Source organism: Piliocolobus tephrosceles, unplaced genomic scaffold (genome assembly GCF_002776525.5).
Source record: "Piliocolobus tephrosceles isolate RC106 unplaced genomic scaffold, ASM277652v3 unscaffolded_108, whole genome shotgun sequence".
Taxonomy (NCBI): Eukaryota; Metazoa; Chordata; class Mammalia; order Primates; family Cercopithecidae; genus Piliocolobus; species Piliocolobus tephrosceles.
Window position 1 is genome coordinate 2274431 of NW_022291865.1, and position 24466 is coordinate 2298896.

General features: G+C 40.1%; 1 protein-coding gene across 1 annotated transcript in view; it reads right to left on the reverse strand.

Moving 5' to 3' along the window:
* The window catches only part of LOC113219493 (neutral alpha-glucosidase C), an 86298-nt gene that overhangs the window by 39808 nt on the left and 22024 nt on the right, over positions 1-24466 (reverse strand). Inside the window, exons 6-9 of the mRNA XM_026447847.2 lie at positions 20613-20795; positions 15830-15875; positions 2846-2912; positions 1118-1214 (exon numbers count right to left, since the gene is read on the reverse strand). Coding sequence (XP_026303632.1) covers positions 1118-1214; positions 2846-2912; positions 15830-15875; positions 20613-20795 — 393 coding nt within the window. The remainder of the gene's footprint in view (positions 1-1117; positions 1215-2845; positions 2913-15829; positions 15876-20612; positions 20796-24466) is intronic.

Here is a 24466-nt window from a genome sequence, read left to right on the forward strand (position 1 = left end):
ATATCCTTTGAGTGGAGGACTCTCTCCAATGAATACTCCACAACAGCAAGCACACAGTAAGTATCCACTGATGAATTTTGTGAGTATTTCTCTGCAGTTAAAAGAATTGTGTCCAACAGGCTTCCACAGTGCTTAGCAGGGGAAGATGGGGAACTGAATTGGGGGAGGCAGCACAGAGCTCAAATCAGTGTGAGAGCAGCACAGTTTCTGCTGGACTTGTCACTATGCCTACCTGAAAGTAAACAGCACCTGAACCTGGCAACCTTATCAGACTCTGTTTCTCTTTGGTTTTGTTTCCTCTTAATCTGATGCCTCTGGCATCTATTTGTCTACAGTGTTAGTCTGACATGATATCCCTGAGGGAACTAAAGGTGACCAGATGCCACATCATTCCATTCTCTGGCTCACTCTCCCATTTTGGTAAAAGACTTTTTCTAGGTCAGTGATTTTTCACAATATATTCTCCTAGGGTTCCATAAAAGGCCTTGAGAGGTAGAAGTGAAACCTGGGGATAAAGATCTTCCCTCTACTCTGATCACAGCAGCTCCGTAATTTTACTTCTTCTGTATTTCTAGGTTCAGTACTATAGTTTTTACAGTTATCTAATTTTACCATAGAAAAAATAAATAAAAATGGAAAACCGTCCAGGCACGGTGGCTCACAGCTGTAATACCAGCACTTTGGGAGGCCAAGGTGGGCAAATCACAAGGTCAGGAGTTCGAGACCAGATTGGCCAATGTGGTGAAACCCCATCTCTACTAAAAATACAAAATAAATTAGCCAGGCGTGGTGACAGGTACCTGTAGTCCCAGCTCCTCAGGAGGCTGAAGCAGGAGAATTGCTTGAACCCAGGAGGTGGAGGTTGAAGTGAGCCAAGATCGTGCCACTGTACTCCAGCCTGGCCAACAGAGCAAGACTCCGTCTCAAAAAAAAAAAAAAAAGGAAAACCACTGCTCTGAGTGATCATTCAAGGAGGGTTCTTAAATATCCACAAGCAATATAAAGGAGGAAAAGGCCTGGTACATATTAGCACTGGCTCAGACAGCTAACAAAATGTTTTCAAATCATCTCAATACAGAAACCAGAGCCTCCCATAAGAAGTCTTGTTTTCACTTACCCAGTATTTTTAAGTTGGTGTGATTCTGCATGTTGTGGGATCCCATAGAGATGCTCAAATCCATGCAAAGAGAAATCCAAACCAATGGAAGAAGGACCTGTAGAAACCAGGATATCAAGTTTTGTTTTTGAAAGGACACTCACGTAAGGAGATTCAGTTAATTCTGAGTGCAGAGAAATAACTAGACTAGAGGCTGAGAGACCTGGGCTCAGCTAGATCAATCAGCAAATGCTGTGTACTGACCCTCTGTGAGATATTATATTCAGGTGTTGTGGGGATACAAAAATGTTTAACTCAAAGTTCTGGTCACGTATTAGTTCTGTTGCCTTAGCTGTGTGATGAAGCTCTCTGTTTCCTCTTTCCAGTAAATCTCTTTTCTCTCTATAAAACATGATTACAAAGTTTTAGATTTTTTTCCTAATTGAAATTTTCCTTATCACATATTTCTTTGCTTAGGAAGCAAAGGATATTGCGCATTTTCGGTCTTCACTAGATGAAATGACTGAATGTCTTGTGCCTGATCACTCATTCTTACTGCCAGTCTCATCTGTGACTGCCTATAGAGAATGCAAACGTCAAGTGCACCAGCAGGGCCATAACTGGTTCCTCAAAATATTCCTCCTCTGTGAGTGTGATTATATAAACTTCCTTTAACCAAAGACAAAGTCCTTTATTTAGCAATTATTTTAGAGCTACGAGAAAAATGTAAATGACTAGGAGGTGTAACGTGGACTTTAATTTACACTAGGTTAAAGTATTTGACATCAAATGGTCCTTATTTGTAGGAGCTTGTAGAAAAGAGATGCTATAGAGAAGGTAAAAAAGATTATGACACGGACGGGTATGGTGGCTTACTCCTGTAATCGCAGCACTTTGGGAGGCTGAGGCAGGTGCATCACTTGATGCCAGGAGTTCAAGGGTGCAGTAAGCCATGATCATGCCACTGCACTCCAGCCTGGGTGACAGAGTGAGAACCTGGCTCAAACAAACAAACAAACAAACCAAAAGATAAAAAGATTATGATGTTATAGAAAGGAAGGCCTGAGAACCCATGCCCCCACTTTTAATTTGGGGCATTCTGTCAGCCCTGATCATTATACTACGTTGTGGATAATGACGGCTAGAATGGGAATTTTAAAGGTGTTAGAAAGGGTTTGTTATTCTACAGAGTAGGGAGGAGGAAAGAGGAAAATGAGTACTTTTCTAACTGCGTAAGTCCCTAGTACCTGAAAGACAACTCCTAAAGAGACAAACTTGCCCCCCTATCCCAATTCCATCACTAAGCCTGGTGAGAAATGTAACAGATGGGAATGTGATACCCATGTGAATGATGGGCCTGGAAAAGGTTGAGAACCATTGGCTTGAAATGTTGCAACTGAGGGGCTCTAGAACTTGGGTTTCTCATCACTTGACTCTCATAAAAATTGAATGTGGAATTTGTAGCTGTCTTATCTAATGAACAGTGCAAGCAGTGTGCTGACCTAGGCCCCTCCACGAGACCATAAGCTCCATGTGGCCTATATTTCTTTTACACTTCCCACAAAAGGCATATAATTGCTATTTCTCTGTTGCAATGCATTATTGAAGGATAGCGAATCTGATCTGAGATTTCTGTTCTTCTGTTAAAGTCACCTGTTTTAGGTGCCAGAGATCAAGGGGCTTTTAGATAGAATTACGCAGCCATTTTTGGAATGATCTATTTTAATACTACACCAGTTTCAATTTTACCATTAGCTTTGATATCCACAAATTTTCCAAATTTCTCTTCCCACAGGCCCAGATCCTCTTGATTTTCCTGTTGGTACAAAAAAGGGAGCAAAGTGAGTTTACAAATCGTAACAAATGTGTTCACCACAATAGCACATTTTATTTGGATTTTTTTTCTAAAAGACTGAGAAAGTGAGTTCATCTTTTAGAATAACAGTGTGTAATGTCAGTACATTTAACAAATCAAATCTGTGTTCTATACACATGTCAATAATCATCTTTATGAGTCATAGCTGACATGACTATATATTTTTTTATTGTGGTAAAATATACACAACATAAAATTTACCATTTCAACTATTTTCAAGTATAAAGTTCAGGTTCAGTGGCTTTAAGTACATTCACATTGCGGTGCAACTATTGAAACTGTACCCTAAAGAGTTAAATAAGCCAGTGATTAACAGAAATTCTTGAGCTTATAAGATGGCAGATAAGAAAAAAAAAACAAGTTGCTGAAATGCTAAAACCCTCTGCTTGTGAGATTAAAAAAATGGCTGAAATGAGTTGGAACCAATATGGCCAATTAGAGTCTGCAGAACAAGCTTGCTGGCAACATAGCCTGAACTGCCACCACATATTTCATACTAATTCCCTCTGAATTTGCACAGGCAACCTATGAGGAAGCAGGAAGAGATAACTGCACATGCCCGAGGACTTTTCAGACTTCCCTTTCCTTCCACCAACCACCTGCTATAATATAATCCCAGAATCTACTCCCTAAAACTTTCTAATAAAATTACTGCCTTAAGCCAGCACAGAGACAAATTTGAGCTGGACTCCTATCTCCTTGTTGGTCAATCTAAAATAAAAACCTTTTCTGTTCTCAAAGACCTGGTGTCATAGTATTGGTTTCTAGTGCATCAGGCAGCAAGCCAAGCCCCTTTGCTCAATAACACTGTCACCATCCATCTCCAGAAATTTTTTATTTTTTTTTGAGACAGAGTCTCGCTTTGTTGCCAGGCTGAAATGCAGTGGTGTGATCTCGGCTCACTGCAACTTCCAACTCCCGGGTTCAAGCGATTCTCCTGCCTCAGCCACCCAAGTAGCTGGGATTACAGGCATGCACCACCACGCCCAGCTAATTTTTGTATTTTTAGTAGAGACAGGGTTTCACCATGTTAGCCAGGATGGTCTTGATCTCCTGACCTCGTGATCCGCTCACCCTGGCCTCCCAAAGTGCTGGAATTACAGGTGTGAGCCACCATGGCCGGCCTCCAGAACATTGTTTTTTTCCAGGGCAGTGCCCAGGGGTGTAGAGGCAGTCTCTGTGGAAGCCCCTGAGCACTGCCCATCTGCAGAACTTTTTCATCGTCCCAGACTGAACCTCCTTGACCATTAAAGAGCAACTCCCCATTTCCCCCACTGTCAGTCACTGGCAGCCACCATTCTACTTTCTGTCTTTATGAATTTGACTACTCTAGGTACCCCCTACAAGTAGAATGATATATAATTTGTCCTTTTGTAACTGGCTTATTTCACTTAGGATAACAACTTCAGGTTTCATCCATGTTGCAGTATGTATCAGAACTTCCTTCCTTTTTAAGACTAAATAATATTCCATTGCATGTATTTATCACATTTTGTTTGGGCATTCATCCATCAATGGACACACTTTGGTTGCCTCCACCTTTTGGCTATTGTGAATAATGCTGCTATGAACATGGGCATACAAATATCTGAGTCCCTGTCTTCACTTCTGGGTATAGACCCAGAAGTGGAATTGCTGGATCATATTGTGATTCTATGTTTAATTCTTTGAGGAACTGCCATAACTCTTGACATGAATACCTCTACAGGAACCAAAATGTAAAAGTGCTTTGAAAAATGCAGTCTTTACATATGTACGAATTAAAAAAATTTTTTTTTCTTGTAAATATGTGAGGCAAAACATTTAGAACCAAATAACTTAGGTCTGTTTTAAGAGATCCTATGCAGAGATTTGTTTTTGCTGAGATGGGCACTTTACCCCCTGCTTCAATCAATCAGCCAAACTACTAGCTACATTCTTGTTCTAGTTTGAGAAGTCAAGTCAACTGGGATGGCAATGACTGCTCAGGTCCATAATCTTTTGAAGCAAAGGTATAAACTTTCTCAGCTTTATAAAAGTCTTCTTTTCCCTAGAATAAAAAACTTTAAAAAATTGTGTATGTGTGAAATGTATATTTCTTTAAATGACTCTTTGTCCATTTCTAGGTTCATAATTAAAGCTTCTGTAAAGCAAGCCTGTTTGTTTTTTTTGTTTTTTTTGACAGAGTCTTGCTCTGTCAGCCAAGCTGGAGTGCAGTGGCACAATCACTGCAGCCTTGACCTCCTGGGCTTAAGTAATTCTTCCGCCTCAGCCTTCCGAGTAGCTGAGACTACAGGCACATGTCACCATGCCTGGCTAATTTATTTTTATTTTTTATAGAGACAAGTCTCACTATGTTGCCCAGACTGGTCTTGAACTCCTGGGTTCAAGCAATCCTCCCTCCTTGGCCTCCCAAACTGTTGGGATTACAGGCGTGAGCCACCATTATCTAGCCAACTGTATGTTAAAAAAAAACCAAAACACCTGAATGCATAATACAGGGGCTACTATTCTGGGGTCCCTGGATGGGCTTTAGAGTCCATTAACTCCCTCAAACAGTATGAACAATTTTAATTTTTCTACAGAGACAGTTCATAGTTTCCATCAGATTCTTGCAAAGGGGTCTGTGACTCAAAACCACTACCTAATCTATCTACTGTCAGGGCTCCTTTTTTTGTTTTTATTTCTTCTTAAAAAAAAGTGGGGGGTTACATGTGCAGAACGTGCAGGTTTGTTACACAGGTATGCAAGTGCCATGGTGGTTCGCTGCACTTATTGACCCATCCTCTAAGTTCCTTCCCCTCGCCCTCCACCCCACAACAGGCCCTGGTGTGTGATGTTCCCTTTCCCACGTCCATGTGTTCTCATTGCAACTCCCACTTACGAGTGAGAACATGCAGTGTTTGTTTTTCTGTCCCTGTGCTAGTTTGCTGAGGATGATGGCTTCCAGCTTCATCCAGGTCCCTGCAAAGTACATAATTCCATTCCTTTTTATAGCTGCATAGTACTCCATGGTGTATATGTACCACATTTTCTTTTTAAATCTCTGAACAGTGGATTTTGTTACTTTTATGTTGATTTTTATTATTGGTTTATTTTATTATACTTTAAGTTCTGGGATACATGTACAGAATGTGCAGGTTACATAGGTATACACGTGCCATGGTGGTTTGCTACACCCATCAACCCATCATCTACATTAGGTATTACTCCTAATGCTCTCTCCCCTAGGCCCCCACCCTGCAACAGGCCCTGGTGTGTGATGTTCCCCTCCCTGTGTCCATGTGTTCTCACTGTTCAACTCCTACTTATGAGTGAGAACATGTGGTGTTTGGTTTTCTGTTCTTCTGTTAGTTTGCTGAGAATAATGGTTTCTAGCTTCATCCATGTCCCTGCAAAGGACATGAACTCATTCTTTTTTATGGCTGCATAGTATTCCTTGGTATATACGTGCCATATTTTCTTTATCCAGTCTATTAGTGATAGACAGAGTTGGTTCCAAGTCTTTGCTAATGTGAACAGTGCTGCAATAAACATATGTGTGAATGTATCTTTATAGAATGATTTATAATTCTTTAGGAATATCCCCAGTAATGGGATGGCTGGGTCCGATGGTATTTCTGGTTCTAGATCCTTGAGGAATCACCAGTCTTCCACAATGGTTGAACTAATTTACACTCCCACCAACAGTGTAAAAGCATTCCTATTTCTCCACATCCTTTCCAGGATCTGTTGTTTCCTGATTTTTTAATGATTGCCATTCTAACTGGTGTGAGATGGTACTCATTGTGGTTTTGATTTGCATTTCTGTAATGACCAGTGATGATGAGCTTTTTTCTATGTTTGTCGGCCACATAAATGTCTTCTTTTGAGAAGTGCCTATTCAGAACCTTTGTCCATTTTTTGATGGGGTTGTTTTTTTCCTGTAAATTTGTTTAAGCTCCTTGTAGATTCTGGATATTAGCCCTTTGTCAGATGGATAGATTACAAACATTTTCTCCCATTCTGTAAGTTACATGTTTACTCTGATGATAGTTTCTTTTGCTGTGCAGAAGCTCTTTAGTTTAATTAGATCCCATTTGTCAATTTTGGCTTTTGTTGCTATTGCTTTTGATGTTTTAGTCATGAAGTCTTTGCTCATGCCTATGTCCTGAATGGTATTGCCTAGGCTTTCTTCTAGGATTTTTATGGTTTTAGATCTTATGTTTAAGTCTTTAATTCATCTTGTGTTAATTTTTGTATAAGGTGTAAGGAAGGGGTCCAGTTTCAGTTTTCTGCATATGGCTAGTCAGTTTTCCCAACACCATTTATTAAATAGGGAATCCTTTCCCCATTGCTTTTGTCAGGTTGTCAAAGATTAGATGGTTGTAGATGTGTGGCATTATTTCTGAGGCCTCTGTTCTGTTCCATTGGTCCACACATCTGTTTTGGTACTAGTACCATGCTGTTTTGGTTACTGTATCCTTGTAGTATAATTTGAAGTCAGGTAGCGTGATACCTCCAGCTTTGTTCTTTCTGCTTAGGATTGTCTTGGCTATATGGGCTCTTTTTTGGTTCCACGTGACATTTAAAGTAGTTTTTTCTAATTCTGTGAAGAAAGTCAATGGTAGCTTGATGGGGATAGCATTGAATCTATAAATTACTTTGGGCAGTATGGCCATTTTCACAATATTGATTCTTACTATCTATGAGCATGGAATGTTCTTCCATTTGTTTGTGTCCTCTTTTATTTCTTTGAGCAGTGGTTTGTAGTTCTCCTTGAAGAGGTCCTTCACATCTCTTGTAAGTTGTATTCCTAGGTGTTTTATTATCTTTGTAGCAACTGTGAATGGGAGTTTGCTTATGATTTGGTGCTCTGACTATTACTGGTGTATAGGAATGCTTGTGATTTTTGCACATTGATTTTATATCCTGAGACTTTGCTGAAGTTGCTTATCAGCTTAAGGAGATTTTGGGCTGAGATGATATGGTTTTCTAAATATATAATCATGCCATCTGCAAACCGAGACAATTTGACTTCCTTTCTTCCTATTTGAATATTTTTTATTTCTTTCCCTTACCTGACTGCCCTGGCTAGAACTTGCAATTACTATGTTGAATAGGAGTGGTGAGAAAGGGCATCCTTGTCTTGTGCTGGTTTTCAAAGGGAATGCTTCCAGCTTTTGCCCATTCAGTATGATATTGGCTGTGGGTTTGTCATAAATAGCTCTTATTATTTTGAGATACATTCCATCAAAACCTAGTTTATTAAGAGTTTTAGCATGAAGGGCTGTTGAATTTTATTGAAGGCCTTTTCTGGATCTATTAAGATAATCATGTGGTTTTTGTCATTGATTCTGCTTATGTGATGGATTACGTTTATTGATTTGTGTAGGTTGAACCAGCTTTGCATCCCAGGGATGAAGCTGACTTGATCATGATGGATAAGCTTTTGGATGTGCTGCTGGATTCGGCTTGCCAGTATTTTATTGAGGATTTTCTCATCAACGTTCATTAGGGATATTGGCCTCAAATTTTCTTGTTTTGTTGTGCGTCTGCCAGGTATGGGTATGAGGATGATGCTGGCCTCATAAAATGAGTTAGGGAGGAGTCCATCTTTTTCTATTGTTTGGAATAGTTTCAGAAGGAATGGTATCAGCTCCTTTTTGTATCTCTGGTAGAATTCAGCTGTGAATCCGTCTGGTCCTGGGCTTTTTTTTGGTTGGTAGACTATTAATTACTGCCTCAATTTCAGAACTTGTTATTGTTCTATTCAGGGATTCAACTTCTTCCTGGTTTAGTCTTGGGAGGGTGTATGTGTCCAGGAACTTACTGATTTCTTCTAGATTTTCTAGTTTATTTGCATAGATATGTTTATAGTATTCTCTGATGGTATTTTGTATTTCTGTGGGATCAGTGGTGATATCCCCTTTATCATTTTTTATTATGTCTATTTGATTCTTCTCTCTTTTATTCTTTATTATTCTGGCTAGCAGTCTATCTATTCTGTTAATCTTTTCAAAAAACCAGCTTCTGGATTCATTGATTTTTTGAAGGGTTTTTCGTGTCTCTATCTCCTTCAGTTCTGCTCTGATCTTAGTTATTTCTTGTCTTCTGGTAGCTTTTGAATTTATATACTCTTGCTTCTCCAGTTATTTTAATTGTGATGTTAGGGTGTCGATTTTAGATCTTTCCTGCTTTCTCCCATGGGCATTTAGTGCTATAAATTTCCCTCTAAACACTGCTTTGGCTGTGTCCCAGAGATTCTGGTACATTGTGTTTTTGTTCTCATTGGTTTCAAAGAACTTACTTATTTCTGCCTTCATTTTGTCATTTACCCAGTAGTCATTCAGGAATAGGTTGTTCAGCTTCCATGTAGTTGTGCGGTTTTCAGTGAGTTTCTTAATCCTGAGTTCTAATTTGATTGCACTGTGCTCTAAGAGACTGTTTGTTATGATTTCCACTATTTTCCATTTGCTGAGGAATATTTTACTTCCAATTATGTGGTCAATTTTAGAGTTAGTGCAATGTGGTGCTGAGAAGAATGTACATTCTACTGATTTGGGGTGGAGAGTTCTGTAGATGTTTATTAGGTCCACTTGCTGCAGTGCTGGGTTCAAGTCCTGAGTATCCTTGTTAATTTTCCATCTTGTTAATCTGTCTAATATTGACAATGGGGTGTTAAAGTCTGCCACTATTATTTTGTGGGAGTCTAAGTCTCTTTGTAGGTCTCTAAGAACTTGCTTTATGAACCTGGGTACTCCTGTATTGGGTGCATATATATTTAGGATAGTTAGCTCTTCTTGTTGCATTGATCCCTTCACCATTATGTAATGCCCTTTTTTTGTTTCTTTCAATCTTTGTTGGTTTAAAGTCTGTTTTATCAGAGACTAAGATTGCAACCTCTGCTTTCTTATTTATTTATTTTTTGCTTTCCATTTGCTTGGTAAATATTCCTCCCTCCCTTTATTTTGAGCCTATGTGTGTCTCTGCATGTGAGATGGGTCTCCTGAATACAGCACACCAATGGGTCTTAACTCTTTATCCAATTTGCCCATCTGTGTCTTTTAATTGGGGAATTTAGCCTGTCTACATTTACAGTTAATATTGTTATGTGTGAATCTGATCCTGTCATTATGATACTAGCTGGTTATTTTGCCCATTAGTTGATGCAGTTTCTTCATTGTGTTGATGGTCTTTACAATTTTGTATGTTTTTGCAGTGGCTAGTACTGGTTTTTCATTTCCATATTCAGTGCTTCCTTCAGAAGCTCTTGTAAGGCAGGCTTGGTGGTGACAAAATCTCTCAGTATTTGCTTGTCTGTAAAGGATTTTCTTTCTCCTTTGCTTATGAAGCTTAGCTTGGCTGGATATGAAATTCTGGATTAAAATTATTTTCTTTAAGAATGTTGAATATTGACCCCCACTTTCTGGCTTGTAGGGCTTCTGCAGAGAGATCTGGTGTTAGTCTGATGGGCTTCCCTTTGTGGGTAACCCGACCTATCTCTATGGCTGCCCTTAACATTTTTTTCCTTCATTTCAACCTTGGTCAGTCTGACGATTATGTGTCTTAGGGTTGCTCTTCTCAAGTAGTATCTTTGTGGTGTTCTCTATTTCTTGAATTTGAATGTTGGTCTGTCTTGCCACGTTGGGGAAGTTCTCCTGGATAATATCCTGAAGAGTGTTTTCCAATTTGGTTCCATTCTCCCTGTCACTTTCAGGTATACCAATCAAAGGTAGGTTTGGCCTTTTCACACAGTCCCATATATCTTGGAGGCTTTGTTCGTACTTTTTCATTTTTTTCCCTCTAATCTTGTCTTTACTCGTTATTCCATTAAGTTGATCTTCAATCTCTGATATCCTTTCTTCCACTTGATCAATTTGGCTATTGATACTTGTGTATGCCTCATGAAGTTCTCATGCTGTGTTTTTCACCTCCATCAGGTCATTTACACTCTTCTCGAAACTGGTTATTCTAGTTAGCAATTCCTCTAACCTTTTTTCAAGGTTCTTAGCTTCCTTGCATTGGGTTAGAACATGCTCCTTTAGCTTGGAGGAGTTTGTTATTACCTACTTCTGAAGTACTCTGAAGCCTACTTCTGTCAATTCATTAAACTCATTCACCATCTAATTTTGTTACCTCACTGGTGAGTTGTGATCCTTTGAAGGAGAACAGGCATTCTGGTTTTTGGAATTTTCAGCCTTTTGGGCTGGTTTTTCCTTACCTTCATGGATTTACCTACTTTGGTCTTTGATGTTGGTGACCTTCGGATGGGGTTTTCGTGTGGATGTCCTTTTTGTTGATGTTATTCCTTTCCGTTTGTTAGTTTTCCTTCTAACAGTCAGGCCCCTCTGCTGCAGGTCTGCTGGAGTTTGCTGGAGGTCCATTCCAGACCCTGTTTGACTGGGTATCACCAGCAGAGCCTGCAGAACAGCAAAGATTGCTGCCTGTTCCTTCCTCTGGAAGCGTCATCCCAGAGAGGCACCTAGAAGATGCCAGCCGGAGCTCTCCTGTATGAGGTGTCTGTTGACCCTTGCTGGGAGGTATCTTCCAGTCAGGAGGCATGAGGGTCAGGGACTCACTTGAAGAGGCAGTCTGTCCCTTAGCAGAGCTCGAGCACTGTGCTGGGAGACCCACTGATCTCTTCAGAGCTGGCAGGCAGGAACGTTTAAGTCTGCTGAAGCTGTACCCACAGTTGCCCCTTCCCCCAAGATGCTCTGTCCCAGGGAGATGGGAGTTTTATCTATAAGCCCCTGACTGGGGCTGCTGCCTTTCTTTCAGAGATGCCCTGTCCAGGCAGGAGGAATCTAGAGAGGCAGTCTGGCTATAGCAGCTTTGCGAAGCTGCAGTGGGCTCTACCCAGTTCAAACTTCCAGGTGGCTCTGTTTAGACTGTGAGGGGAAAACTGCCTACTCAAGCCTCAGTAATGGTGGACGCCTCTCGTCCCACCAAGCTTGAGTGTCCCAGGTCAACTTCAGACTGGTGTGATGGCAGTGAGAATTTCAAGTCAGTGGATCTTAGCTTGCTGGGTTCCGTGGCATTGGAATCTGCTGAGCTAGACCACTTGGCTCCCTGACTTCAGCCCCGTTTCCAGGAAAGTGAACAGTTCTGGTGTTCCAGGCGCCACTGGGGTATTTAAAAAAAACCATGCAGCTAGCTTGGTATCTGCCCAAATAGCCGCCCAGTTTTGTGCTTGAAAACCAGGGCCCTGGTGTTGTAGGCACCTGAGGGAATCTCCTGGTCTGCGGGTTACCAAGACAATGGGAGAAATGTAGTACTGGGCCAGAATGCACGATTTCTCACAGCACAGTCTCTCATGGTTTCTCTTGGCTAGGGGAGGGAGTTTCCTGATCCCTTGTGCTTCCTGGGTGAGGCAATGCCCCACCCTGCTTCGGCTCACCTTCCATGGGCTGCACCCACTCTCTAACCAGTCCCAATGAGATGAGTCAGACACTTCAGTTGGATATTCAGAGATCACCTGTCTTCTGCGTTGATCTTGCTGGGAGCTGCAGACCGGAGCTGTGTGGCCATCTTGCCAGCCACAGCACACCACATTTTCTTTTTTTTTTTTTTTTTTTGAGATGGAGTTTCGCTCTTGTTGCCCAGGCTGGAGTGCAATGGCGCAATCTTGGCTCACTGTAACCTCCACCTCCCAGGTTCATGTGATTCTCCCGCTTCAGCCTCCCTAGTGGCTGGGATTACAGGCGTGCATTACCATGCCCAGCTAATTTTGTATTTTTAGTACAGACAGGGTTTCTCCATGTTGGTCAGGCTGGTCTCGAACTCCCAACCTCAGGTGATCCACTTGCCTCGGCCTCCCAAAGTGCTGGGATTACAGGCATGAGCCACACACCCAGTCCCACATTTTCTTTATCCAGTCTATCACTGATGGGCACTTGGGTTGGTTTCATGTCTTTGCTACTGTAAATAGTGCTGCAATAAACATACATGTGCATATGTCTTTATAGTAGAATGATTTATGTTCCTTTGGGTATATACCCAGTAATGGGACTGCTGTGTCAAATGGTATTTCTGGTTCTAGATCCTTGAGGAATCACTATACTGTCTTCCACAATGGACTAATTTACATTTCCACCAAGAGTGTAAAAGTGTTCCTATTTCTCCAGAGCCTCGCCAGCATCTATTGTTTTTTGACTTTTTAATAATCATCATTCTGACTGGTGTGAGATGGTATCTCACTGTGGTTTTGATTTGCATTTCTCTGATGATCAGTGATGATGAGCTTTTTTTCATATGTTTGTTGGCCATGCAAATGCCTTCTTTTGAGAACTGTCTGTTCATATCCTTTGCCTACGTTTTGATGGGGTTGTTTTTTCTTGTAAATTTGCTTAGGTTCCTTGTAAATTCTGGATATTAGCACTTTGTCAGATGGGTAGATTGCAAAAATTTTCTCCCATTCTGTAAGTTGCCTGTTTACTCTGATGATCATATCTTTTGCTGTGCAGAAGCTCTTTAGTTTAATTAGGTCCCATTTGTCAATTTTGGTTTTTATTGCATTTGCTTTTGGCATTTTCATCATTAAGTCTTTGCCCATGCCCATGTCCTGAATGGTATTGTCTAGGTTTTCTTCTAGGGTTTTTACAGTTTTGAGTTTTACATTTAAGTCTTTAATTCATCTTGAGTTAATTTTTGTATAAGGTGTATGGAAGGGATCCAGTTTCAGTTTTCTGCATACGGCCAGTCAGTTTTCCCAGCACCATTTATTGAATAGGAGATCCTTTCCCCATTGCTTGTTTTTGTCAGGTGTCTCGAAGATCAAATGGTTGTAGATGTGTGGTGTTATTTGGTTATTTCTGAGGTCTCTGTTCTGTTCCACTGGTCTATATGTCTGTTCTGGTACCAGTACCATGCTGTTTTGCTTACTGTAGCCTTGTAGTATAGTTTGAAGTCAGGTAATGTGATGGCTCCAGATTTGTTCTTTTTGCTTAGGATTGTTTTGGCTATATGGGATCTTCTTTGATTCCATACGAAATTTAAGATAGTTGTTTCTAATTCTGTGAAGAATGTCAATGGTAGTTTGATAGGAATAGCATTGACTCTATAAATTATTTTGGGCAGTAAGAAAACTTCAGGCCAATATCCCTGATAAATATCAATGTGAAAATCCTCAATAAAATACTGGCAAACCGAATCCAGCAGCACATCAAAAAATTTATCCACCGTGATCAAGTCAGCTTCATCTCTGGAGCAAGGCTGGTTCAACATACGCAAATCAATAAACATAATCCATCACATAAACAAAACCAAAGACAAAAATCACATGATTATCTCAACAGATGCAGAAAAGGCCTTTGATAAAATTCAACATCCTTCATGTTAAAAACTCTCAATGAACTACATATTGATGGAACATATCTCAAAATAATAAGAGCTATTTATGACAAACCCACAGCCAATATCATACTGAATGGGCAAAAGCTGGAAGCATTCCCTTTGAAAACCAGCACAGGACAAGGATGCCCTCTCTCACCACTCCTATTCAACATAGTAATTGGAAGTTCTGGCCAAGGCAATCAGGCAAGGGGAAGAAATAAAGAGTATTCAAATAGGAAGAGAGGAAGTCAAATTGTCTGTTTGTAGACGACATGATTTTATATTTAGAAAATACCATCATCTCAGCCCCCAAAAATCCTTAAACTGATAAGCAACTTCAGCGAAGTCTGAGGATACAAAATCAATGTACAAAAATCACAAGCATGCCTTTACATCCACACTAGACAATCAGAGAGTCAAATCCTGAATGAACTCCCATTCACAATTGCTACAAAGGGAATAAAATACCTAGGAATACAGCTCACAAGGGATGTGAAGGGCCTCCTCAAGGAGAACTACAAACCACTGCTCAAGGAAACAAGTGAGGACACCAATGATAAAACATTCCATCCTCATGGATAGGAAGAATCAATATCGTGAAAAGTGCTCTTTTGAAGATACATCTGACTGGGAATGAAGAGAGAGATGATTTCTGGAGTGTCCATTCTTCACAATTCAGCAAAATAATCTTTCTAAAATACAAATAAGACCATGCATCTCTGCTACTTAGAACCGTTCCAAAGTTTTCCTTTGCTCTTAGGACAAACTCAGAAAGGTTAACATGGCTTGGAAGAAGGTAAGCTCCATGATAAATGGGGGACTTATATTTTTAATGATGTCTCACCAATTCCATGAAAAGAGACTGGGATATAGGAGGTACTTAACAAATAATTGTTAGATAAAAGAATTATTACAAATATGTCCACAGCACTGCCCTGCCTATCTCTCTAGCCTTGTTACATACCACCCTCCCCTTTGCTTTCCTTTCTCCAGCTAAAATGAATATATATTGCATACATATTCCATTTCTTCAAATGGAATATGCTCTGTCCTACCTCCAGATCTTTGAATATGCAGTTCCCTCTACCTGGAATGTTCTTCTCCCCACTTTTTGACTTGTGTATACTAACACATCAGTTTCAGCTTTAACATTATTTCCCTCAGAAGGTCTTTCCTGACTCTCATCTTGGCCGGATCTCTTGTATTCTTCTGTAGCACAATTTTGTAACACTCTTCATGCTTGTAATTACTTACTTAATGTCTGTCTTTCCCAGTAGATTCTAATTTCTATGAGAACAGGTTTGGGATTTGTTTTATTCAAGGCTGATTCTCCTTGCCTAGCAATAATGCCTGGCAAAAGGCAGGCACTCAGGAAGCATCTGTTTTTATGAATGAATGAATGAATGAGATGACAAGGTGAGCCAAAGAAACAGGTGGTCCTATTTACATGCAGTAGATAATTTAACAAGCACCCTTCTGTAGAAGGAAGAAAGAGAATTTCTTATATGCCCTATCATTATGATGATGGTGAAAAAGATAACAATAAATGGATCAATCTAGATTACCTGAGAGGTGTCCACTGATGCCTCCTCCTCATTTTCTTTAGCAGCTCTGTTTTAACATAAATAAAGTTGTTTCACTCAATGACAAGACTGATAGAATTTTGTTCAATGATAAAGATTTTCATTTCCAACTTTTGAGACCCCATAAGTTATATCTTTAACGTATTAAATATAACATCATTATAAAAATAAAAATGAAGCCAGGTGCAGTGGTGCCTGCCTGTAATCCCAGATTCTTGGGAGGCTGAGGCTAGAGTGTCACTTAAACCCAGGAGTTTGATGTCAGCCTGGGTAACATAGTGAGATCTCATCTTTAAACAATAAAAAAAATTTAAAAATAAGTTTATAAAATTGGACAGTAATGAATATTAATCTAATAGCTTCATTTCTTAATGTAGAAGTATTTTAATTTTGTTAACTCTTTAAAAAATGCTTTTATCATTTTTTATTATAAATGTTAAACATGCTCATAATATTTCAACAAAACCTAAGTAAGCAAGGTAGAACATAGCTCCCTTCACTCAGTGTGACTCTCCTCACTCCCAGAACACAGCACCATAATGTACAGTCTTTTGGAATGACTCTGACAATTTAGTCTTCCACCTATAGTTGTATTTGAGTGCTCACTTCCCCACATTCTGAACAATGTTGGATTTTATCAATCTTTCAGTTTTTGCCAAATCTAAAATTGTAGAAAAAATAAATGTATTTCAGTTTGTATTTCTATGAGCAAGAATGATGTAGGCTAACTTTGATACATTTAATGGGCAACATAGTGAGATCCTGTCTTCCAAAAAAAAAAAGAAATGGAAAAAGAAAAAAAATTTGAGTGAAAAATATATTACAAAAGAATACACACAGCATACTTTTATTACATAAAAGCTTTTTTAGAAAAGGTAAATCCAAATAATATGTTGTTTGGAAATTCATACATATGTGGGAATGCAATTAAAAACCCCAAGGAGGCCGGGTGCAGCAGCTCATACCTATAATCTGGGCACTTTGAGAGGCCGATGTGGGTAGATTACCTGAGGTCAGGAGTTCAAGACGAGCCTTGAACTCCTGGTGAAACCTTGTCTCTACTAAAAATACAAAAATTAGCTGGAATATGGTGGTGGGAGCCTGTAATCCCCGCTACTTGGGAAGCTGAGGCAGGAGAATTGCTTGAACAGATTTCAAAGCAAGGAAAATTTGGGGGGATAAAGAGGGATATTACATAATGATAAAGGGATTAATACTCCAAGCAGACATAACAATTTTTTTTTTTTTTTGAGACGGAATATCACTCTTGTCGCCCAGCCTGGAGTGCAATGGCGTGATCTCGGCTCACTGCAACCTCCACCCCCCGGGTTCAAGCGATTCTCCTACCTCAACTTCTTAATTAGCTGGAACTACAGGTACATGCCACCACACCTGGCTAATTTTTCGTATTTTTAGTAGAGACAGAGTTTCAGCATGTTGGCCAGGCTGGTTTGAACTCCTGATCTCAGAAGATCTGCCTGCCTCGGCCTCCCAAAGTGCTGGGATTACAGCCATAAGCCATTGTGCCCAGCCCAACATAACAATCCTTAATGTGTGTATGAGTCTAACAGAACATCAAACTATATAAGGCAAAAACTGATTTGTTGAGCTTTTTAGCTATTGTTAGGATGGAGTAGTGACTTCTAACCTCCTTACATGCCAGATGGGAAACTGGAAGTCCTTGACTTTTAATTTTGTTTATGGTGTATGTGTGTGTGTGTGTGTGTGTGTATGTGTGTCTATAATAAAGCTTATTTTTTTTTTCTTGTGTTGCTTTCTGAGTAGAATCAAAGCTTAAAATGTGTAAGTAACCAAATGCATCAATCTTTTCCTATGGCTCTTCAGTTTATGTCACACTATCACAATTACAAAAATATTGTTCTATATTTTCTTCTATTTTTGTCTTGTTATGTTTAATTTTAATTCATCTGCAATTTATTTTTGTTAATGTTATGAGGTTAAAATCTAACTTAAAATTTTTTCCAGTTAGATAATCTGATTTTTCTAACACAAATATAATTATAAATATAAATGTAAATCATGGAACTATAACTACCAGTACAACCTCTACGGAAGGCAATTTGGCCATACCTATGAAAACTACAGGCCGGGCGCAGTGGCTCATGCCTTTAATCACAGCACTTTGGGAGGCTGAGGCAGGCAGATCACGAGGTCAGGAGATCGAGATCATCCTAACACGGTGAAACCCCCTCTCTACTAAAAATACAAAAAGAAAATTAGCTGGGCATGGTGGCAGGCACCTGTAGTCCCAGCTACTCGGGAGGCTGAGGCAGGAGAATGGCATGAACCCAGGAGGCGGAGCTTGCAGTGAGCCGAGATCATGCCGCTGCACTCCAGCCTGGGCGACAGAGCGAGACTCCGTCTCAAAAAAAAGAAAAAACTACAAATGTACAAACCATCTGATCAACAACTATCCTTTTATGACTTTATACTATAAATATACTTGTATATCTGCACAATGACACATATTCAAGGTTATTAGTAAACTAGTTGTAAAACAAGATTAGAAACAACTTTAAATTCCTCAACAGAGAATTTATTCAGTGAATCACAGTACAGCCATATAACAGAAATCATGTAGCTGCTTTAAAGAAATTAAGAATTATCACATTGTTAAGAGAAAAAAAGCAAGGTGTAGAATAATGTGTAAAGGTGGCGCCATTTGTGTCAGGAAAGGACAAGTCAAAGAATATGTATAAAATGTTTATACATAAATTGTTTCTGAAAGGATACACAAAAAAATTGGAAACACATTACTTTCTTTTTTTTCTTTTTCTTTGGGACAGAGTCTTGCTCTGTTGCCCAGGCTGGAGTGCAGTGGAATGTTCTCAGCTCACTGCAACCTCTGCCTCCCAGGTTCAAGTGATTCTCCTGCCTCAGCCTCTTGAGTAGCTGGGACTACAGGCACGTGCTACTACACCTGGCTAAATTTTTGTGTTTTTAGTAGAGATAGTGTTTCACCATGTTGGCCAGGTTGGTCTCGAACTCCTGACCTCAGGAGGCCTGCCTCGGCCTCCCAAAGTGCTGGGATTGCAGGCATGAGCCACCGCACCTGGCCAGAACACATTACTTTCAAGGATGGAAAGTGGGTAGCTAGAAGACAAAGGGGGAAGGAGAGTCTTTACTACTATTATATAGAAATGTATATTAATATATACTCCTTTGTACCATGTGCCTCTTCTACATAAGTAATAGGATCAACTTAGATAGGAAAGAAACAACGTTTAAAAGAAAACAGAACAAAATCATGGGGGTTTTACAAAAGAAAAAAAAGCATTTTTGTTTGTTTGTTTTGAGACAGAATCTCGCTTTGTTGCCCAGGCTGGAGTGCAGTGGCACAATCACAGCTCACTGCAATCTTGACCTCCTGGGCTCAAGTGATCCTCCCACCTCAGCCTCCCAAGTAGTTGGGACTACAGGAGCGTGCTATTACACTTGGCTAATTTTTTTGTAGTTTTTGTAGGATAGGGTTTCACCATGTTGCCCAGGCTGACCTCAAATTCTTGGGCTCAACTGATTTGCCCACCTCGGCCTCCCAAAGCGTTATGATTATAGGCGTGAGCCACTGCACTTGGCTAGAAAAAAGGCTTTAAATATAAAGAACATGGGTAGTGGGTACACAGATATTTGTTATGCTATTATTAGTATTTTTCAGTTAAACAAGTACTTGGATATTCATAAGGCACTAACAGAGTAGGTAGAGAGATTATAGGGATTTTAAATTTTCTTCTTTTCAATATTTTCTAATTTGCCTATGATGAACAAGTATTAGTTGTGAGATGAGAAAATGATTTTTTTTTTTTTTTCTTTTGGGGACGGGGTCTCGCTCTGTTGCCCAGGCTGGAGTGCAGTGGCCGGATCCCGGCTCACTGCAAGCTCCGCCTCCCGGGTTTATGCCATTCTCCTGCCTCAGCCTCCCAAGTAGCTGAGACTACAGGCGCCCGCCACCTCGCCCGGCTAGTTTTTTGTATTTTTTTTTTTTTTAGTAGAGACGGGGTTTCACCGTATTAGCCAGGATGGTCTCGATCTCCTGACCTCGTGATCCGCCCGTCTCGGCCTCCCAAAGTGCTGGGATTACAGGCGTGAGCCACCGCGCCCGGCCGAAAATGATATTTTTAATATCAAAATTTTAAAATGCAAATGATTGAAACTCAGAAAAATCACTATGTTGGAATAAGGAATATTGAATGTTTTCTGCAGACCATATAATATGTTTATTATTGTGATAAAAATAGAAAGAACTATAGACTAAAAGATTTTAAAACAGTATTGGTAAGAATGGAAGAAGAATCTTTTCCTTGCCACCACCTCCTAATTCATGTGAGCGCCCACACAAACAGCTTTGATCAAGCAGATGGTCCCAGAAAATTCCTGGACAACTATTCAAGTCTAGGGTAATCTGTGTTATTGTAAGGCAGTGAAGTGAAATTATGAAGGTATGCTAGTTCACATTAACATTTGTCGGGTCAACAGGGTGCTTTCATAGAAGGGTGTGTAGGGTAGAGAATGCCATCAGTCACACACAGGACATAAGAGTGTAACATTTACAAAAGTTTGGGAATTATTTTTGTCATAAAGCCTGTATTCACCTTCACAGGTGAAAAGATAAAATTTCTCAAAAACAATACTAGAGTAAATAAGGCAAACCAGTTTTCTATGGTGATATGTTATCTGTTTAGGCAGCTGATATTCATTAATCAGGTTATGTTAAGGTCTTTATGTGTCAAGTAATGCATAAGAATACCTTTGTTTGTGAAGAATCTGTAGATGCTCAAAGTATAACTGGCCCAGGGAATTTATGCTAATCACAACCTCTTCTTCAGACACCAAGTCTACCTTGAATGGGTTTGCTGTGATATGGCACTTCAGGCCTCCTTTTCCATCTGCCAATATCAGACTCCCTGTGTCCCCTGAGCATGAAATCAGCCTAGAAAACAAAGCAGGAAGAGAAAAACAAGCCGCTATAGGTTTACATGGCCTTATGTGATTTGTACTTCCAAGTAATTAATTAGTAAATCACTATTCATATGACATAGCTGCAGATAAGGCAATAGAGAAACGTTAACGAGAGCATTGGCTTTGGTGCCAAAGAACTTAAATTGAGCATAACTCTACATATACTTTATAACTTTAGATAACAAAGTTATCCAGCCTTTCTAGGTTTTGGTTTCCTTATCTGCAAAGTGAAAATAACAAAAGGAACAACCAAATTTCTGGAGAGACTTAAATGAGATTACATGTGTAAAGCTCTTGACACAGCGCCAGACACATTTAAAAAAAAAAACAATAAATTTTAGCTATCATCATCATCATCATCATTACCTTGGTCTGGAACGTCTAGTAACTTTCTAGATTTTGGTGTGCAAAATCTAAATATTGTTTTTCTTTATCATTCCAACCACATACTCAGAAACCAAGGAAATAACACAGATTGGGTCCACAGTGAGAGGGAACCGGGTCAAATTTTTATTTACCTATTTATTGCCTGATTCCCACCAGCCTCCAATTTCACAGGTACACTGTTAGGATGTTTTAGATCCATAAGAATTATGTAAGCTCGGACACAGCACTTAAAATCCCTCACAGCTAGATATTTCCCTTTCTCCAGTGCGCAGTGTGCCTAGTAAATGTTCAAGGACTCTTTAAGGAAGGTAAAAAGAGACAGTTTAGGTTCTTATTACGTCTTTTCAGTCTTTCTCCATGGATTCTATGTCTCCTCTTCAAGCAAGATGCTTCGGATCTGGAAATTAACTCTGGAGAAGGCTGAGAGGCTGTCTCTCACTGTTCAATGAACCTAGACAGAGTTCTTTTGATAATTCCATTAAGTATGACTGTGGTTCATATTTGTCAGTCTAATGCACCCCGCCATAAATTGCTTACTGCCCCAAGCGTTAAACCATTTTGAGTACTACATGGGCCCTACCACACATAATGGAATTATGTTCACCTTGTCTCTGACAACTAAATGTTTCTACTCTGCCTCTGCTACCTGGAGTCTCATTATCTCCAATGAAATCAGGGAGACCATTTTACTGGCATCATTTCCCATCATTATCTCCAGCCCACAAAAGAAAGATGTTTACTACAGTGCTTTCCAAGTACTCCCTCATCAGTTTCTCAGTGAAGGGGGTATGTTCTGGATCTCGTGGGGAACAGAATCCAGAGGGGCTAGATGAGCTGGCTGCATGAAACAAATCCACTCCAACATCTTTATCTCTCTAAGTCTGTGGATCATTCCTCTATACCATGCCAAGGAATTCCTGATATCTCAGCTTCACTCAGAAGAATCCATAGCTGAGTTCAGATGATAATTAACCAACTAAGCCATCAATTAGAGCCATTCTCAGCTGCCCAAGCTAGCATACCAAATCTACATTCTCTGGTACGTGTTCCTATATCAATAAATTTAGCCTGATATACAATTAAGTTCCTTCTGATCTAGGAATTCCTCGGAAACCATTTCCATGCATATTTCCCAGTTTTTTGGTTTTTGCCATTAGGTAGTCTTATAATTTTTCAGACATGCAAGCCTTCTCCCCCTGGGTTTGTCTGTAATTGGCTCTCTGGGCATGTTGGGATCTGACTTTGATGGTGGGTCTGGAGGCAGTGAAGGGTGGTAGGGGTTGGGCACAAGGAGCACTGGAACCCCGTGCATGTGTATTTTAGGTGAGGTCAATATAGGGTATCCAAGCAAGGCAGGATCAGTTTCACCTGCCTTCATAGGAGGGGTTGCTTCTGCTGAAATGGGAGGGCCAGTGAAATTCTGAGGTTTGACTATTTAGAATTATCCAACTCTTCCCAAATATTGTTATTCAATTTTTAAAAACTTGATTTTTTTTTAGAGACAGGGTCTTGCTCCATCACCCAGGCTGGAGTGCAGTGGCGCGATCATAGTTCACTGTGGTCTTGAACCACGGGGCTCAAGTGATCCTTCCACCACAGCCTCCTGAGTAGCTAGGACTACAGGTGTGTGCTACCATGCCCGGTTAATTTTTAAATTTTTTGTAGAGACACACTCTCACTTTGTTGTCCAGTCTGGTCTACAACCCTTGACCTCAAGCAATCCTCCTGCCTTGGCCTCCCAAAGTATTGGGATTATAGGTGTGAGCTGCTGCACTCAGCCTGCTATTCAATTTTGAAGAGTTCTAGGTTTTCTCAGTTAATGCCTGAAATTCACAGACCTGATGAGGCTATGAATTCAACTTATGGCCTAATTCAGAGCATGCAATATCAAACTCTGCCTCTGATTTTCAGCTACATGTACCTGCAGCTACAGCAGATAAGAGGACTTTTAGGATTGTCACAGAAAATTATCCATCTTCTGACAATACCTTGAGCTAAGAATTTAAAGCCCTGAGACTACAGTTTTCTTTCTTTAAACTCTTCAGTGAAGTTGAAGCAGCCAAGCCACCTCAGAGCCCTGAATTCTGCATGATAATCATGATGCAGTATGGCCCTACCTCTTGGTCTGCTTTCAGTGGGCCACTTTATTTTAGTTGACCATCAGTAGTCATTTAAGTAACGTTGCCACAGAATTTTGTGGTCTATTATTAGTTGTATTAGTTTGGCAGGGCTATCATAAGAAAATATCACAAACTGGGTAGCTTGAACAACAGAAATTTATTTTCTCTTAATTCTGGAGGCTAGAAGTCCAAGATCAAGGTGTCAGAAAGTTGGGTTTCTTGTGAGGCCTATTTCCTGGGCTTGCAGGTGGCTGCCTTCTCGCTGTATCTTCACGTGGTTGTCCCTCTGTGCCTACGTCTGTGTCCTAATCTCCGCTTCTTACAAGGGCACCAGGTTTAACGGATTAGGGCCTACCCTAATCACCCCGTTTTAACTTATTTACTGCTTTAAAGGCCCTATCTCAAAATATAGTCACATTCTGAGGTACTAGAGGTTAGGGCTCAACACCTGAAATTTTGGGGGAACACAATTCAGCCTGTAACAATAGTATCCCATCCTCTATTGGTAAATGTGTCCTCACTGCCTCCAAATCCAGCTAGGTCAGCCAGTCAATCTCATATTCCCATCCTTGAGGGGCTGTTGCTTATATTCATTTCTAACAGCAACTACTATATCAACCAAGGCTCTATTGTAGAAAACAAAAACAACTCTGGCTATTTTAAGCAGAAAATAAATGACTTCATATGGATAATCTGTTGCTTACAACATCATGGGAAGGGCTGAGGTGGTAGGTTCCAGGCTGCATGTCCAGGAATGACCCCTAGAACAATACTGTGTAACTGTATGGCCAATTGACCTTCTATCTTAGCTAGAATCAGGAAGTTGAGTTATCAGAAGTCACTATGATAACTGCTGGGCTCTGGGATCATGCCACCTTAGCTATAATTCAGACATGAGTAAATCATGGCCTTAACTAATGGCCTTAGAGTCACTCTACAGGTGCAAAATCCATATAAGCAAAAAGAGGAACTCAGTTCTGAAATCCAGGTTTTTTAAGTGCATCTGACTGGTGGAAACTGAATTAATTACATCAGAACCTGTAGCAAAAGGGAGTCTGGGAAATGAAGAAATGTAGCTTTTAGTTTTCCAGTTACTACAGTAGCCAAAGGCCCTCCAGAAAGCAGTCAGAACAGA